This window comes from Nyctibius grandis, chromosome 7 (assembly GCF_013368605.1).
Source record: "Nyctibius grandis isolate bNycGra1 chromosome 7, bNycGra1.pri, whole genome shotgun sequence".
Classification (NCBI taxonomy): domain Eukaryota; kingdom Metazoa; phylum Chordata; class Aves; order Nyctibiiformes; family Nyctibiidae; genus Nyctibius; species Nyctibius grandis.
This window is the reverse complement of record NC_090664.1, coordinates 38,850,519-38,866,268: the sequence shown is the minus strand read 5'-3', so window position 1 is coordinate 38,866,268 and position 15,750 is coordinate 38,850,519. Positions and strand designations below refer to the sequence as shown.

The window sequence follows — 15,750 nt, the reverse complement described above, 5'->3', positions numbered from 1 at the left end:
CAGACAAAGAAATTTGATTCCAAAAAACAATCAGAAAAGAAAACGTGTTCAAACAGTATCGTGTCTAGCAGTTGTGTTACCACTGGGGCAGTTAAACAAAAGTTATGCGTTTTATTAAAAAATAAAATTCATGTAAAAGTTACATAATATTTTAAATCCTTGCTTTGTGTGGTTCCTGTGAAAAAACATCTAACAATGTTATAAGTATGCATTTTTTTTTATTCATTTTCCCTACCTTACTATTTCCTCTGGATAGCAATTGTTAATAATGTGATATATTCCTGAAGAGTGACCCAGTTCTGCTTTTATTCTTGAACCTTTTTAAGTCCACCAGTTGTTACAAAGAGACGACGTGCTTACTGTCATGTGGTAACGCCCCTACACACAGAAAAGTACATTAAAAAAAAAAAGAATATTTTCTTTTAAAGGAATCTCTATGCTACTGGGCTCAAATATTGCTTATCTGTTTTTTTATTCAGAGGACAGATAAAACGGAAAATCAGAGGTACACATCCTGTAATGGACTACTGTATTTTAACACCCAGGTTGTACAGGAAAAAAAAAACATAAACCAGCCCTTAACGGTTGTAACATAAATTTAAACATGTACTTTAATACATAACATATAAAAATAATGAATTGAATATTTATTCTTACGTAAATAATTATTTCTGAATTATTCCTACAGAGACAATAAGATTGTGGAGATTAAATAGATAATAAAAACATAACACTAACATGGAATAACAGCAGCATCTGTTCCAATTAAACCAAGTTATTCAGGTCTTTTATGTCAATTCCACAGTTTAATTGTAGAGCAGCATTTTATATCATTATAATGATCTAGTATAGATTAGTGCATGAAAACAATACTGAGAATTGTTGCAAGGTGAACAATGCAGCCTTGAAGCATTACATGCTACTATTAAATTCCTAGATATTTAAAATCCTACAACACACTGTGTAGCCATGGAAGCCTTTTACAAACACACACAGACACAAAGCAAAAATGTTAAGTTTCTGCAGCCAAAGGGGATGAGAAGCAGAAATGATCAGACAATACATTCTGCGCTGCCTGAGTGATGCCAATATGCAGCTCTGTCCAGAGGATGGGAGGGAGGGAGATGGGGGCTGGGCCAGGCGAGGGAGAATGACAGCATGTAGTCCATAGGCCCACAGGGCTGCAATAATATTAAAAAAAAAAGGGGGGGGGCAGTGGGGGAAGAGAGAGAGATAATGCAAGACGTCAGCTGCATCTACAATAAAACCAGACGTGTTTGAAACGAACTCCGAGAGTTACATACTATGGAGGCAAAAGCATTTTGTAAGCTTTCACACTGGTCAGACAAATCAAGCCATGAATTTGACTGTATCTCAGTGCAAAACAAGAGCCTCGAAGGAGGAAGGGATTGCCTAAAAGGATGAAGGAAAAGACAGATGAGATTTCTGCCACGTGTACAGGCAAACAGCCTTCATTTCTCTGGTCCTTCTAGGCTGTACAAAATTAACAGACAGGTAAAGAAAAAACAAAGGCGTATAGAGACTTCTCCCTATTATATACTCCACAGAAGTGTCAGGAACAACTGACACTCATTGTGGGAACTGAAAAGACAGCTGTATACACGTATCCCCCACAACAAGAACTGCCAAGGAGGAACTAGCAAGGAGACAGGATATGGCCCTTTCCCTGCCTTCCTCCTCCACACTGTGACTCTCAGGCTGGATAAGACAGCAGAAAACTCTTGGAAGAGGCTCTAAAGACAGCCAGCACCTATGAGACACAGTCCCCTTCCCCCCAGCAGCAACCTGAGACAGCACAGAACTGCACAGACCCTGACAACGATAATGTCTAAAATGACACAGTCCAGCACCAAGAACAGGTAGCATCCCACTCTGAAGCACAGCTCAGAAATAAGGCTTTTAACTGTGCTGTAAGTAAGCCTACAGAAGTAATATACCACAGCTCTAAGAACAGGAAATTCCAAGCTATGGTATAGGAGAAAAAAATGGTTTTACTGCAGAGAAATTAATTTTAATAGTTTGTTTAATACACGTAGGAGAAGAAAAATGAAACAAAACAAAACATAAGCTGATATGAAGGGTACAAAACCACTTCAACAGCAAACAACATTCAAATCTATACACGGGGTAACCAATTACTATGCATTCAGCTCATTAATAGCTCCAGTCAGCACACAGAAGCGACAGGCACTGCATTCTGTGCAAATCTCCAATCAGAGACTGGAGACTTAGCAAGAAGACAGGACAGACTTAGCAAGAAGATAGGACATCTGTTCTGGTGATGGAACAGATCATCCTGAGTGCCAATACACGGCACATGCAGGACAATCGGGGCATCGGGGCCAGCCAACATGGATTCATGAAAGGCAGGTCCTGCTTGACCAACCTGGTCTCCTTCTATGACAAAGTGACCCGCTTAGTAGATGAGGGCAGGGCTGTGGATGTAGTCTGTCTAGACTTCAGTAAGGCATTCAACACTGTCTTCCACAGCATCCTCCTAGACAAACTGGCTGCCCAGGGCTTCGATGGGTGGACTCTTCAATGGGTTAAAAACTGGCTGGATGACCAAGCCCAGAGAGTGGTTGTGAATGGGGCAAAGTCCAACTGGCGGCCGGTCACTAGCGGTGTTCCCCAGGGCTCAGTTCTGGGGCCGGTGCTGTTCAATATCTTTATAGATGATCTAGACGTAGGGATTGAGTGCACCCTCAGTAAATTTGCAGATGACACAAGCTGTGTGGGAGTGTCGATCTGCTGGAGGTAGGAAGGCCCTACAGAGGGATCTGGACAGGTTAGATAGATGGGCCGAGACAAACGGCATGAGGTTCAACAAGAACAAGTGCCCGGGTCTTACACTTGGCCACAACAACCCCATGCAGTGCTACAGGCTGGGGGAAGAGTGGTTAGAAAGCGGCTCGGCGGAAAGAGACCTGGGGGTGCTGATCGACAGCCGGCTAAACATGAGCCAGCAGTGTGCCCAGGTGGCCAAGAAGGCCAATGGCATCCTGGCCTCTATTAGGAATAGTGTAGCCAGCCGGTCTAGGGAAGTGATCGTCCCTCTCTACTCGGCACTGGTGAGGCCGCACCTTGAATAGTGTGTCCAGTTCTGGGCCCTGCACTTCAAGAAAGATGTTGAGGTGTTGGAGCGAGTCCAGAGGAGGGCAACCAAGCTGGTGAAGGGTCTGGAGGGTCTGACCTACGAGGAACGGCTGAGGGAGCTGGGGTTGTTTAGCGTGGAGAAGAGGAGGCTCAGAGGTGACCTTATTGCAGTCTACAACTACCTGAAGGGAGGTTTGTAGTGAAGTGGGAGTTGGCCTCTTCTCCCGGGTAACTAGCGATTAGGACAAGAGGACACAGCCGCAAGCTTCGCCAGGGGAGGTTCAGGTTGGACATTAGGAGAATTTATTTTCAGAAAGGGTTATTAGACATTGGAATGGGCTGCCCAGGAGGTGGTGGAGTCACCATCTCTGGATGTGTTTAAGAAAAGACTGGACATGGCACTTCGTGCCATGGTCTAGTTGACAGGGTGGTGTCAGGGCAACGGTTGGACTCGATGATCCCTGAGGTCTCTTCCAACCTGGTTGATTCTGTGATTCTGTGACAAGCCTAAGTGTGGCAATGTAATCAGGAATCTGCACTACAAACAGTAGTGTTTTCAGGTCTGTGATAATCAGAACTGATTATCAAGAGTGTTTTACTTGGCAATTTCCAGAAAGCACATCTCACCAAGAGAGCATGGTACCCCCTGCTAACAGATTATACTGCAGAATATTGCACAAAAGATAATCTATAGTTGAGCACAATTCCCAACAGCTGGTGAACACTGCAGACACTGGAAATCTCCTGATTATTTAACAATTACTTAAAAAATTTGAAATATTTTGATTAAACTGTATCACTTTTTACACGCTGCGCTGAAATCAACAATGTAATTAACAACAAACAGTTTCAAATTTTGAGAGGGATGAGAAAAGATTTGGGATTTTTACGCTTACTTAACTGAGACTGAAAATTAATGAGGATAAAAGCAGTGAAGCCTTTATACTCTAGATTATTGTAAAATACCTGACTTAAGTCACTCCTGTACAGACAGCTTGTACTTTATCTAAAACAGATGTGACTGGGATTTATGTGATACAATGGCTCAGTGAAAATATTTTCATGTGAGTTAATATTCCACTTAATCTCAAGAGGCAAGGAAGAAAAAACCGCCTTGCTTATAAGCAACTGTTTTCCCAGTCTTAGGATGAATTATTGCAGGTTCCAGAGGAAACGGTATCCAGCTTTATCAGACAAAAGAACGGGATGCTCCAGACTGCTTCTGCAGGGGATGCTTGAGGATCCTGAGAAAACAACTGAGACCTTTGGAGAGACTTCTTCTTTGGAAAGATAGCTTCCTTGCTAAATGGAAAACAATCAGATTACTCATCAAGTAGAGCCTTTTCTTACCTTACTAAACTGTCCAACAATATGTTTCAGAATATTGGGAGGGGCATCATGCAGCAATGGTTCAAGTGCTGGAAGATACGTGCATTTCTGAAGGATGTTCTTTAAGGCTTTTTTAGTCTATTGAAATGCAAAATGAAATTTCTCTAGTAAGACACCAATGAAAACAACAAGAAGTCATGTTATATATCACTGAAGTCTGATCAAAAACAGCAAATTGATCAGAATTCTCAAAGAGCATTTTCTGAATAAAAACTGTTATATCCATCCATCAGGTCACTTAATGAAGAATCAATTTTCTACTTAGATTTATTAAACCTCAAAACCCACAGTGCATCATATTCTTATTATGTTATCTACGGTCAAAGTAATGGCAATTTTCCTTTGACTACAATGGAAGCAGGAGGAAACCCTTTAGGTAAATTGAAGTACTGCAATATAATAAGAAAGCTAAATCAAAACACATTTTAAAAGATTGTATTTTAGAAGTGGCTTACTAGGAGAGTCTGCTGGTCTGGGATAGCAAAGTGCACTATCATCGAGGCAGGGAGGGAAAAAGAGAGTGAAACAGCTCTACATCAGTGCTTAATTTCTGAAAGCAGACTTGGTGTTGACCGCTACAAGCAGTAATGACCTTCTTGGGCACGATTATAGGTACAGCTAATTTAGCCTTGTTATTTTGGTGACCGCTGAAAACGACTATACAAAAGTTATTTTACAGATCTGGAACGTTATATTTCAGTGGAATGTACAGAAGCATAGTACAACATGGGAGACCATATCCTGTCATATTGTACTCTTCATTTGGTTCACCTACTGGCGCTCAAAAATACACTTTACCAAACTGCAACTCTACTAGCTCCCACACAAGGAAGGCCCTACACATGAACAGTCGCATGCTTTCAAGAGCAGAGCTTTGAGTACTTGTTACAGTTTTATTATAATAATAAAAATGTAAGCAAATCTACTACAAGGACTATAATATTTTGTACAAGAGCTTATACTTCAGAAAAAAAACAAACAGATAATTAGCAATTAGTCACTCACAATAAATTATAACATTTATGGATGTATGCAACTCTGATCTAAACTGGGAAGAAAATGCAGGACTAGACTTCTGTGGCTGTACCATATGATTTGGTATGCACCATATGCACACCCATTAGGACCAGCCAGTCCTAATAAAGGACACACAGCCTTCAGACACCCTACACCCAGGCAATCTGCGACTCAATGAACAACAATAAAAGCACATACCATTTAGTAGCTTTTAAGCACTTATACCTGTTGATTACAATAAGTAGCTCATACTGCAGATACTACAGATATACTTGCTTTCATTTGAAGATCTTCTGAACTGTGTGTGTCCATATACATAGCAAGCAGTGTGGGTAGCACGTTTGCTTCTGCAACAGCACGTGCATGCTCAGGAGTATGGCTCCCAACCTGGCCCAAGGCCCAAGCAGCTGCTGCCTTAATGTGATCTTCATGTTCTTCTATCAAGCAGGCACACAGTGGTGGTATTCCCTGTGGCATTAATCAAAAGCACAACCTTTACAAATCTACACCAGGGAAGGACAACTTGAAACTGATACAGATTGTTAGAAAATGTTTCTCTCTTTACACTCTTCTTCTAAGATAAGCTATAAGAGAACACATGCTAGTGGTGTCATATTTTTACAACATCACGACTAGCAAGAATTCTGAATAAATATTAATAAATCTAGTTAAAGAAAGAGAGAAACAGATTCAATGTTCAAACTCAGAAGGCAGTTTAAGCTAACACACAAATTTAAGGGATAAAAGGAATACATGACACAATTCAGGCTGTAATAAGAATAAAGGCTTCAGTTTTGTCAGACTGAAAATAAAAGAATTGAGTGTTTATGAATCTATGAAAGCAGTTTAAGACCAGAAGGGGCTCAATTACTGAGTCTTTTTTTTTTTTTTTTATCCACGGCACTAAATTTCAACTTATCAACCTCTTCTTGAGTCCAGTAGTTCATGTTTGACTCATACAATCACTTCCAGAAAGGTTACAAACTCTTGACTTAGAAGACATCAAGAGATGGGGAATACCTCACTCAACATCCAGCTGTACTGAAGTTCTCATTCAGCGTCACAGTCTTCACGCTTTCCACAGGATTATGGAGCTACTTAGTAGCTGGTATTTTATGCCAAGATACTACAATAGGAATCATTTCATGCTACTTTAGGTAAGGCAAGGCTACTAAACCTCAAACTAGAAAACCTTTTTCTCCATCCCATGGATCATTTTTTAGTCTTTTCTGCACACTCTTCGGGTTGTGTTTCAAGATCCTTTTCAAATACAGACAACAGAAACTATACGTACTAGTACTACAGATAGATTAACTTCTCTTTTCCAACAATGCTTTATCTTCCACTCTTTAACACCGCAAAGGACCTGAATTGTCTTTTTTTTTGCCACTGCACTGCAGCAGAAGACCACAATGAAGTGTTTGTCCAGTATGACCCCAAAATCAGTTTTCAAAATTCATCCTTTCCAGGATACAGTACCGCGGAAGGGAGCTACCACTTTACATCATAACATCGTAGATGTTTAACTGCATGTGGTCATGCCACAGCGCATTTGTTTCAAATCATTCAGTTTACCAAGCCATGTCCTGAGTACTATGTACCATTCCACAAGCTTAGTTTCCCCTAAAGCAATTTTTTTTTTTAAATGGGTTTTTGGGATTATTTGGATTTCTTTTGTGGATCATTCATTAAAATATTTAATTTCATCAGCTTGCACAGACCCCTACAAAATCTCTCACTGCGCTCCCATTCAGTTATGGTAGCAACTATTAATACTCTTCAAAAATTTATCACTTAGGTGCTTCCTCATGAACTTAATCCTGGATACATCCCACTTAATGTCAAGCACTCAACAGCAGGAGCATATTTGCTTTAGGCATCCCTGAAAGCGGAAAGACAGAGACACATCCAGAGAAGGACTCACAGAGAGGGCAAGGAAAAAGTGTCTATTTCTTTAGTTATCAAATGCAGAAGAGCATTTTTTTGATCATTCCTACCTCTCCTGCATACTTATTGATGTTATGTTGTAGCAATTTCCATTTTTTAACTTGCATTGCTACTAGAAGACATTTCTGTTCCTATTTTTATTGTTGTTGTTTCCACTCATACAGTGCATTTTAAATGACTGACATAGTGTGAAAATGGGCCATTAATGCTCAGTGAAATTACTTCCTTCCTCCTGTCATTAGCTAGCATTATTCACATCAGAATATTATGTCATTGCCCAGCAGAATTTATTTAAACATGAAAATGTATAGCTGATCTCATTTGAAATGTCACTTGCACAACTGAATCAAACTATACTACATTAGAAACTGAGGTCTTTCCAAGTCTGAAGATTTCTGTTGCAAGACTACTCTAGCGGTACTGGCAGAGTCATGCTAGTGCAATGAAGAACGTGCCATTAAACACTCTTGTTTCAAAAAGGGTTTTGGTGTAACCACAAATATTCATTTTAAGAGGAAACAGACCATAGAAATTCACTGACTTTTCTTCTGTACCCGTGCAATTGCAACACAGAAAAATCATGTACTGTTAATGCAAATGGATGTTCACAAACTAATCCAGGTCATTTTATAAAAGGTTCAGCTTCGTAAAGACACACTTTGATCAGGTTACCACATAATTTCAGCCACAGCAAGCAGCAATATTAGGAGAAAGTGCATTTGTCAGCAGCGATTATATAATTCTGTCACAAAATACATTCTCTGCCTATGTTAATTTGTATCTCTTTCTCAGGATATCACTGAAGAATAATAGGAAGACAACAAAGCAATAGCTAACCTTGGAGACAATCACTGCCATTGACAGGTTCTCCGAATGAGCCGCTATGTAACCAAGCACCATGATGCCAGGCAGTCTGACAGTCCCTCCGCAGCTGCCAATACAATCAATCACAGCAGCAACTCCACCTGCATTTACTATAAGCTGTGAAAGCTGAAAAGACAAACGGAAGAGATTAGATACTGTGAAGTATAAACAGACATAAAACACTACCTTAGAAAATTCTTTAAATGTATTGCTCCTGATTTACAAAATGAAGCTGGAATAAGAGTGATTTATCATACAGACTGTTGGGCACTAAGTGCAGCATGAATTACGCTGGTTTGCTACTCTGTTTTTGATTGACTTTGCCGCAAGGAAATCAGGACTCTGAATTCTGGATGCTGTATTGCATGGAATGACATATTCTCAACTCCATTAGTATACACCAGAGAATCATGCAAATGACAGCCTAATACAGAAAGGCCCTTGAAGACGCACCTACTGAGCCAGATATTCTTTCAGACTAGTGCCCACTCATTCCCAAGCCAACATCATATGTTCTGTGCAGGGACAGAGGGAAAGACCCACTCCTCCTCTCACCTGCATTCTAGATAACCTCTGCAGCATAAAAGCCTTTGTGGACCCCCCTACTGAGGCATGAAGCCAAAGACAACTGTCATGGATGAGCAAAACCGACTTGGACTACACCGTTCTGCCCTGTTAGGGTATTCTGAGGGAGGTGTCCAGGAAACACACTGGATGGGCAATGGAGTTTGCCCCAGAACGCCAAATTACATAGCCTTGCTTACAAATGATAATTATTCCACAGCCTAGGATGCTTGCTCTGTGTATCAAGCTATGCCACATGTTCTTTCCAAAAGGTATCACTTCTCACATCACTTGAGGGACAAGCAGTAGGGTATGTATGATATCAACAATGCACAGAAATTAAAATAATTTCATATGATAATTCTTTTCTTCTGTCTTGTTAGGTATCTATCACATTTTTCCCAAAGATTCCAAAGCAAAAGAAACACGTTATTAAAAGTCAAAATCAAACGAACAAAACTGAGGCATGTGGATTTCCAATCCAGTTGATTTACATAAAAAAATCCACTTTGCCTTAGAGCCTTTAAAAAGGATTTTTTTTTTTTCATGAAACAGCTACATGAAATTTAAAGTTCTTCGCTAGGAAAAACTGTTCACATGATTGTGAACTGCAGCCAGTGATGACCCAAGTCATACGTCTGGGCACAGCCACGTACACAGAGCTCCTGCACAAACCCACTCCCTCATGCTGTAACCCTCAGGCCCCACTGCAAGTCCTCCAGATGCTGACCTTCACATGAATTTTACTGCATATGCAGATAGAGAGCCAAGATCCAAAAGCCACAATGCTCACATGACTGACACAGCCAACTCCTGTAGAAATATCGTTTGCCCATCTGTCTCTGCTGCAACATGTGTTGCTTGAACAGAGTTGCTCAGAGATGGATAGAGATCACTGTCACTCTATGGTCGAACATGGATTGTGGCTTCCCACTGGGAGTCACCAAGAGACTTCCTACAGCTCCCTTGGAGAGCTGCTAGAATGGCCAATTCCCCTTGTGTGGAGGATCCTGTGCTAGCAGCATTTCTGGCTTTACCTGCAGTCTTGTGAGTTTGGCCTCTGGCTTCCGACTCCAGTGCCCCCCTTTGATAATGGTAATTTCTTCAGTTTTTTGAAAAAGTGAAGTTGCATTGCTCATGAGGTGCACAGAGAAAGCAGGAAATGTGACAAGACTGCAACCTTTAATCACCAGCAACTTAAAGACTAGAAGGCTGAAGAAACAGCACAGTATTTATGTTAAACACTTCTCATTTGTTAAGCCAGTATCATGATTTTGGAATGGCTGCAATCAGCATTAGTGTGTTCCACAAATACATTGCTTGTATTTCATTCCAGAGTCATATTTAGAGCCTTTTAATTATCTCTATGGTCTGACAGATTAACATAGTTATAATTATTTGTTTTTTCCTATTTATTTTCTGTTGACTTTTGCCAAACATCCCCACTTTCCTGCATCAATTATTGGCAAAAATACAGCTAATGCTGTGTCTCAAATTACAAACTCAAGCTAATAAAGAAACTACCATCAGTTTAATAACTAAGAGAACTTTCAACCTTCATTGTCATTGGAAAAATAATTAAAATGTGATCCCAGCACCCCAGAAGATTTTTTTAAAAAGACACACACCATCTATTATTGTTATAGATGATCTTGTCATTTATTAGCTGGTATCATGACTTCTGTGAGGCTTTTCTCATGTTATTTTTAATATCTAGGACTGACAATACTGTCAGCCTAAAACTCCCTCTCTGCGCAGATATCTTCTGAAAGGAAGTAGCTAGGTATACATGATATGATTCCCAGTTTCCTAACCCAATTCATATTCAATACACATCTCATAATGTCAGCAAGCATTTCCATATTTTTCCAATGAACGTGCCAAACAGCTATTTGCCCTCCCTTTCAAAAAGCAAATGACAGAATAATCCTGTATTTTATTTAAAGTTTATAAAAACCTAATGATATGACCTTGTATTTGCATTTTCAAGGTTTTACCTCAGGCGTATGCTTTGCTATCTCTCTAATTAAAGTTGCGCCATTTTTCTTGACATATTCATCTGAGTCCTTCAGACATGTGAGCACAACTGGGAAAATTTCTGCTTCAACCACCAACTCTGCAAGATCCACTGAATGCTTTGCTATTTGGCTTAGAGCTGACAGCACCTGACGCTAGTAAATAAAAATTGTTATAAAATCAATAGTATACAAACATCCTACAACACACACTCCTCCTGCACACAAAAATCTATTGCATCAAGAAAACAAAGCAGGATAGGGAAAAACAATTACAGCTATTTTACAATTCACTGAGTCAATTCATGCATGAATATAATGGCACAGAACATTCGCTTGTTCTTGAATAAAAGTTTCTCCTTTGTTTCATCCCATTCAAGCTTGCTATGTATTAAAAAGGAAATATATATATACCATTTAGAACTGTAAATTAAAATTTACTGAAATCTACAGAAAGTATCTTTATTTGCATAAGTTTGGTCTGTCAGACCTTATATTAAAGAATTTCTATCTATTTGTTTGAAGTGGCATTTTTATGTTTTCTTCTATTTCTGTTAGAGTAAGACAGAAAAATTATATTAAGAAACAATTTTTTGTCAATGAAACTCTAGTGATTAAACCTTCAACAACAGCTATTCAAATCAGATAGTACAGTCTAAAATATGATAATACATTTAATATTAACTGGTTTATAGTATAATCTTAAGTATGCAAAACCTTTTTTGTAACCAAATTGTGAATATTTTATCTATTAAAAATATCTGTTGCATTCTCACATACTATATAATTCTAAAAGAAATTCATACTAATCACTTTAAAGATTACTTAGCTGTTCCTCACAGAGCAGCAGTTTTTATCCAGTAGCTAAATCTGTGAACATGTTCAGAACTCTTTGTCACTAACTATGTAGTTACATTTTGTTAACACCCAAAACAAGAGCTTCCTAAATAAATATGCACATCAGTGTCTTTGATTCAATATCAAGTAATGACTGATATAATGGAGACTAAAAAAAATAATTTTTAAATGTACCTTCAGTTTAGCATCAGGGTTCAGGATCATCTGAGCTAAGTGAGCGATAGCTCCTGCATCCACTACTGTCTGTGCTAACTCTGGAGAATGCTTTGAAATATCACTGAGAGTTGAAGCAGCAATCCTTTTCAAAGCAATTTCTGGTTCCTGGATACAGAGCACTAAAAGAGGAACAGCGCCTGCATCCACCACAGCTTGTGACAGTTCTGTAGGTCCAAGGAAAGTAATTAAGTGAGTATGGGTGACTGACCCTTGTGCAAACCATTTTTCACCCTGACAGATACAGCAAAGAAAAAAGGGGAGGGTGTAGTTCACTGTCTCGACATCTGCATTTCAAATCAGCCCTCCTGGTTTCATAAACCGTGTGGACCAATCCACAACTGAAAGAATGCAGGTCAATAGATGGACCCCCATTTACATGCACACATTTGAGGTAGATTAGGCCGAAATGGTTTGTTATTCTGTTTTCTTTTTCTTTTTTTAAAGTAAGCAGATGTCAGCTGTTTAAACCCTGGCTATTCTACACTGATCAATAGGAAAGCATTTTATGCATGGCTAACAACAACACAGAAAGCCAAAGTACCAAAATTTTACCAACCACCTAATTAGAGAGCATTTTACCCTCTTTAAATGATAAGCAGATATTAGCATAGATCAAATGCCAAAAACAGAAATACAAAAAACATACAGAAAAGATTTATCTTACATAAAAGACTGGAAAAATGGAACTTGCCGATCAAAACTAGGCTTTGCTACCATACATGGGACAAGACAGAATTTATACTTTAATGACATGAAAATGTTATCATACACAATTAGACAACTGAGAAATATCATCAGTGGGATATTGTGTGTCTGAGATTAGTACAACATCCTTAACTAACTGCACCTTAAATAAAAAAGAAAAAAAATCTGAGCATATGATTAGCTGACATGGACAAAAATTACATTATTAGAAATTCATTAGCTCTCTCCACGTATGCAGCATTAATCACAGTCCTAAAATAAGAATTACTGGATATCAGAAGCAAAATTTATACTATAACCAAGCTGTGCTATTTTAAAATAGTGTTGAAAAAGTGGTAAAAATCATGGGGGATTCAACAATCTATTAGGTTCTTAGTTCAGTTTTGCTACACCTTATTATGCATATCCATTATTATCTTTAACATTTATCTTGACTTACAGTACCATGGCAACATATGGCTGTTGTATTTCAAGACTCTAAGTTAGCTTTTGATTTATAGTCCATCCATAAAGAGATTTTCATACTAAGAAAAATATAGCATACTTCATTAAATATACATAGACTAATACAGTTTTTCATGAAATCTGTAAGTCATGTCATCATTACGTTGTTAATATCCAAACAATGTCCCCGACCAGATTTCTTTTCAATTAGTGAGTTATAGCCACACACTCCAATACATGTGATAAGTCTAATATTTACACTGTATGTTATTTTATTATACAATATTTTAAAGAAATTATAAATATTAGCTCACAAAATTATAATAAATAATGCAGTAATTTTTAAAGTAAAAAAAAAAATAACCCTTCAAGGTTTCCTTTTCAAATAACTATTTGACTGAAAACGTAGAGTGTGCATCCTCCACATACACACAAATCGTAAGATTTCAACAAAACCCAAATGCTATATCTTCAGTTTTACAAATGTGAAATGAAATGTACCTGAAACTTGTCGAAAAACAAACCTGAAAACTACCTAATCAATGTAAGTGATATAAGCTACATTCAGCTTTTAATGGAAAAAGCCATACTTGATTTATTCAAATTGTATTTTGATGCTATACACTGACCAAGTGGAATACATCATGAACTACTGACCAACAGTCCAGATTAATCTATCCGACTGTGCCTCAGAAGCACCTTCAGAACAACCAACTCAAGTGCCTACAGTCTGCTAGGAGATGCTAATATCCGGAAAATCACGTCAAGAGGGACAGGATACTACTAGAAGAATCGGTTTCTTTGATGCCTTATGAGCTGAAATCATGAAGTTCAAGTAGGGAGAGAAAGAGCAATACTTTAAGGTCACAGCTATGCCCAGGCAAGCAAAAGTAATCATAAAAGTTATTTTAAAAGAGCAAACTAAATCTGATTCAATTTAGATCAGCTCTTGCTGTTAGAAGTCTGATATCATTTAAATACTGATGGTTACTGTTGGTCATGGTTAATGAAACGGTTGTTCTTGCAGTGGTGTTTATAAGGTTCACGGCTAATAACTTACCACATGGAGGGCTGGACCATGTGTCAAAGACAGACAAGCAGTAAACGGACTGTCAGAAAAAACAGGAAAGCTGAGGGAGGGACAAAAGAAAATATAGATCTTCCCATCGCATTCCCCTGCAAACTCAGCCCAAAACTATTATTCTAAGTATTAATGATTCTATGATAATTGTAATTCTTTTTTCTCAAAAAGAGCCTCAATAACCTTCCCACGTGGTAGAACATCTTTAATTCAGACTGTACACAAAGGATTCACAAAACTTTGCTATCCAATTACAAAACACAGACAGAGGTGAAAAAATGAAGGCTGAGAAAGAGTTAAAGAAGAAAACACAGTTGTCAAGAAGAAATTTTTTAAAACAAATATTCAGTCAAAGAAATTAAAAGAGCTGGAAAAAAATTACAGAAAGACTTTTCAAACACTATGCCAAGACTGCATTATAAGGGCAAAGACAAGACCAATTAGCTGAAGAGGAGAAAGACAGCAGAGAAAAACTGATTATGAACCTCATTTAATTCCACAGAAAGTTATAAAAACCCTGGGCTTGGAACTTCAGTTCGGGATACAACTCAAGCAACCTGTCCAAACTACATGATCATAAAGTAAGGACTTCTCCCTACGTGAGTGAAAGTAGGAAATGTTATTCTACATATGCTCAGAGAAAAGAGAACTAAGGCTCAAAACCCACCATATATTAGTTGCTTTTGTCCAGAACTATATGAGGAAGATTTTAGCAAATGCAGATACTGCAGACATGAAGACAGACTGACATGAAGGTAGAAGAAAGACTGATAAAGAAAGACTTTGGAGTTTAAGATGTCACCAGTTCAACGAGAAGTTGTACTAGAGTTTTACTGATTTGTCTCAATACAAAAGTACTCATCAAGGACTAAAAAATTAATTCAGAGTAAGTTTGAGGCCTAGTCATGAGTTTATGAGATCAGGAAGAGTGGTAAGTGAATGAAGAGAAGTCAATAAGATCTGACTAAATACCCACTGAAATCAATGGGAGGTCTTACAGGATTCATCCAAACTGGTTTAAGGTGTTACCAGAAAAAATCCATACTAATGTTAACATGTTGGCAATAACAGTATGGATAAAAAAAAAGGTTAGGGAGAAAAGATGAAGGTGAAAAACTGAATATGCAGGTAGTCCCCAGAGAAGGAAAATCAGCTCTGAACAAATGCCATATTCACATAAGGGAGCAGCAGCAAAACCTTCTTTCCTTGGAAGCAAATGCAAGTTTCAGTCCAGAACAGGGTTCTCAAACAGCCCCTCCTGTGGTGGCAGGTGTATCCACAGGAAATAACAGGGTTTGACCAAATCAACCACCAATACTGTATTTTTCTGAGGACTGTGTGATCATGTAATGGCCACATAGGAAGATTGTAATCCCCACAAGTAGTCCAAAGGCTGCACTTCAAAATCACTGGTTTATGCAGACCACTACAACCACAGTGCTAAGATTACACTGGAACCAGTGGGAAAACCTTTCATCAGGAGAAGGGCAGAGGTCATTAATTACAGGGCAAGCTTCGATCCTGGAATAAGAC

The 15,750-nt window shown here is 38.5% G+C and overlaps 1 protein-coding gene across 4 annotated transcripts in view; it reads right to left on the bottom strand.

Moving 5' to 3' along the window:
• Positions 1 to 303: 303 nt before the first annotated feature.
• Positions 304 to 15,750, bottom strand: part of SPAG6 (sperm associated antigen 6) — a 34,580-nt gene continuing 19,133 nt past the window's right edge. For 2 of the 4 annotated variants that reach the window (XM_068405547.1, XM_068405549.1), the window contains 6 exons: positions 11,946 to 12,151; positions 10,896 to 11,069; positions 8,308 to 8,460; positions 5,800 to 5,991; positions 4,469 to 4,584; positions 304 to 377 (listed from right to left, as the gene is read on the bottom strand). In XM_068405547.1, coding sequence (XP_068261648.1) covers positions 338 to 377; positions 4,469 to 4,584; positions 5,800 to 5,991; positions 8,308 to 8,460; positions 10,896 to 11,069; positions 11,946 to 12,151 — 881 coding nt within the window. In that variant the 3' untranslated portion in view covers positions 304 to 337. The remainder of the gene's footprint in view (positions 378 to 4,468; positions 4,585 to 5,799; positions 5,992 to 8,307; positions 8,461 to 10,895; positions 11,070 to 11,945; positions 12,152 to 15,750) is intronic. The other 2 variants (XM_068405548.1, XM_068405550.1) reach the window with 2 other exon arrangements.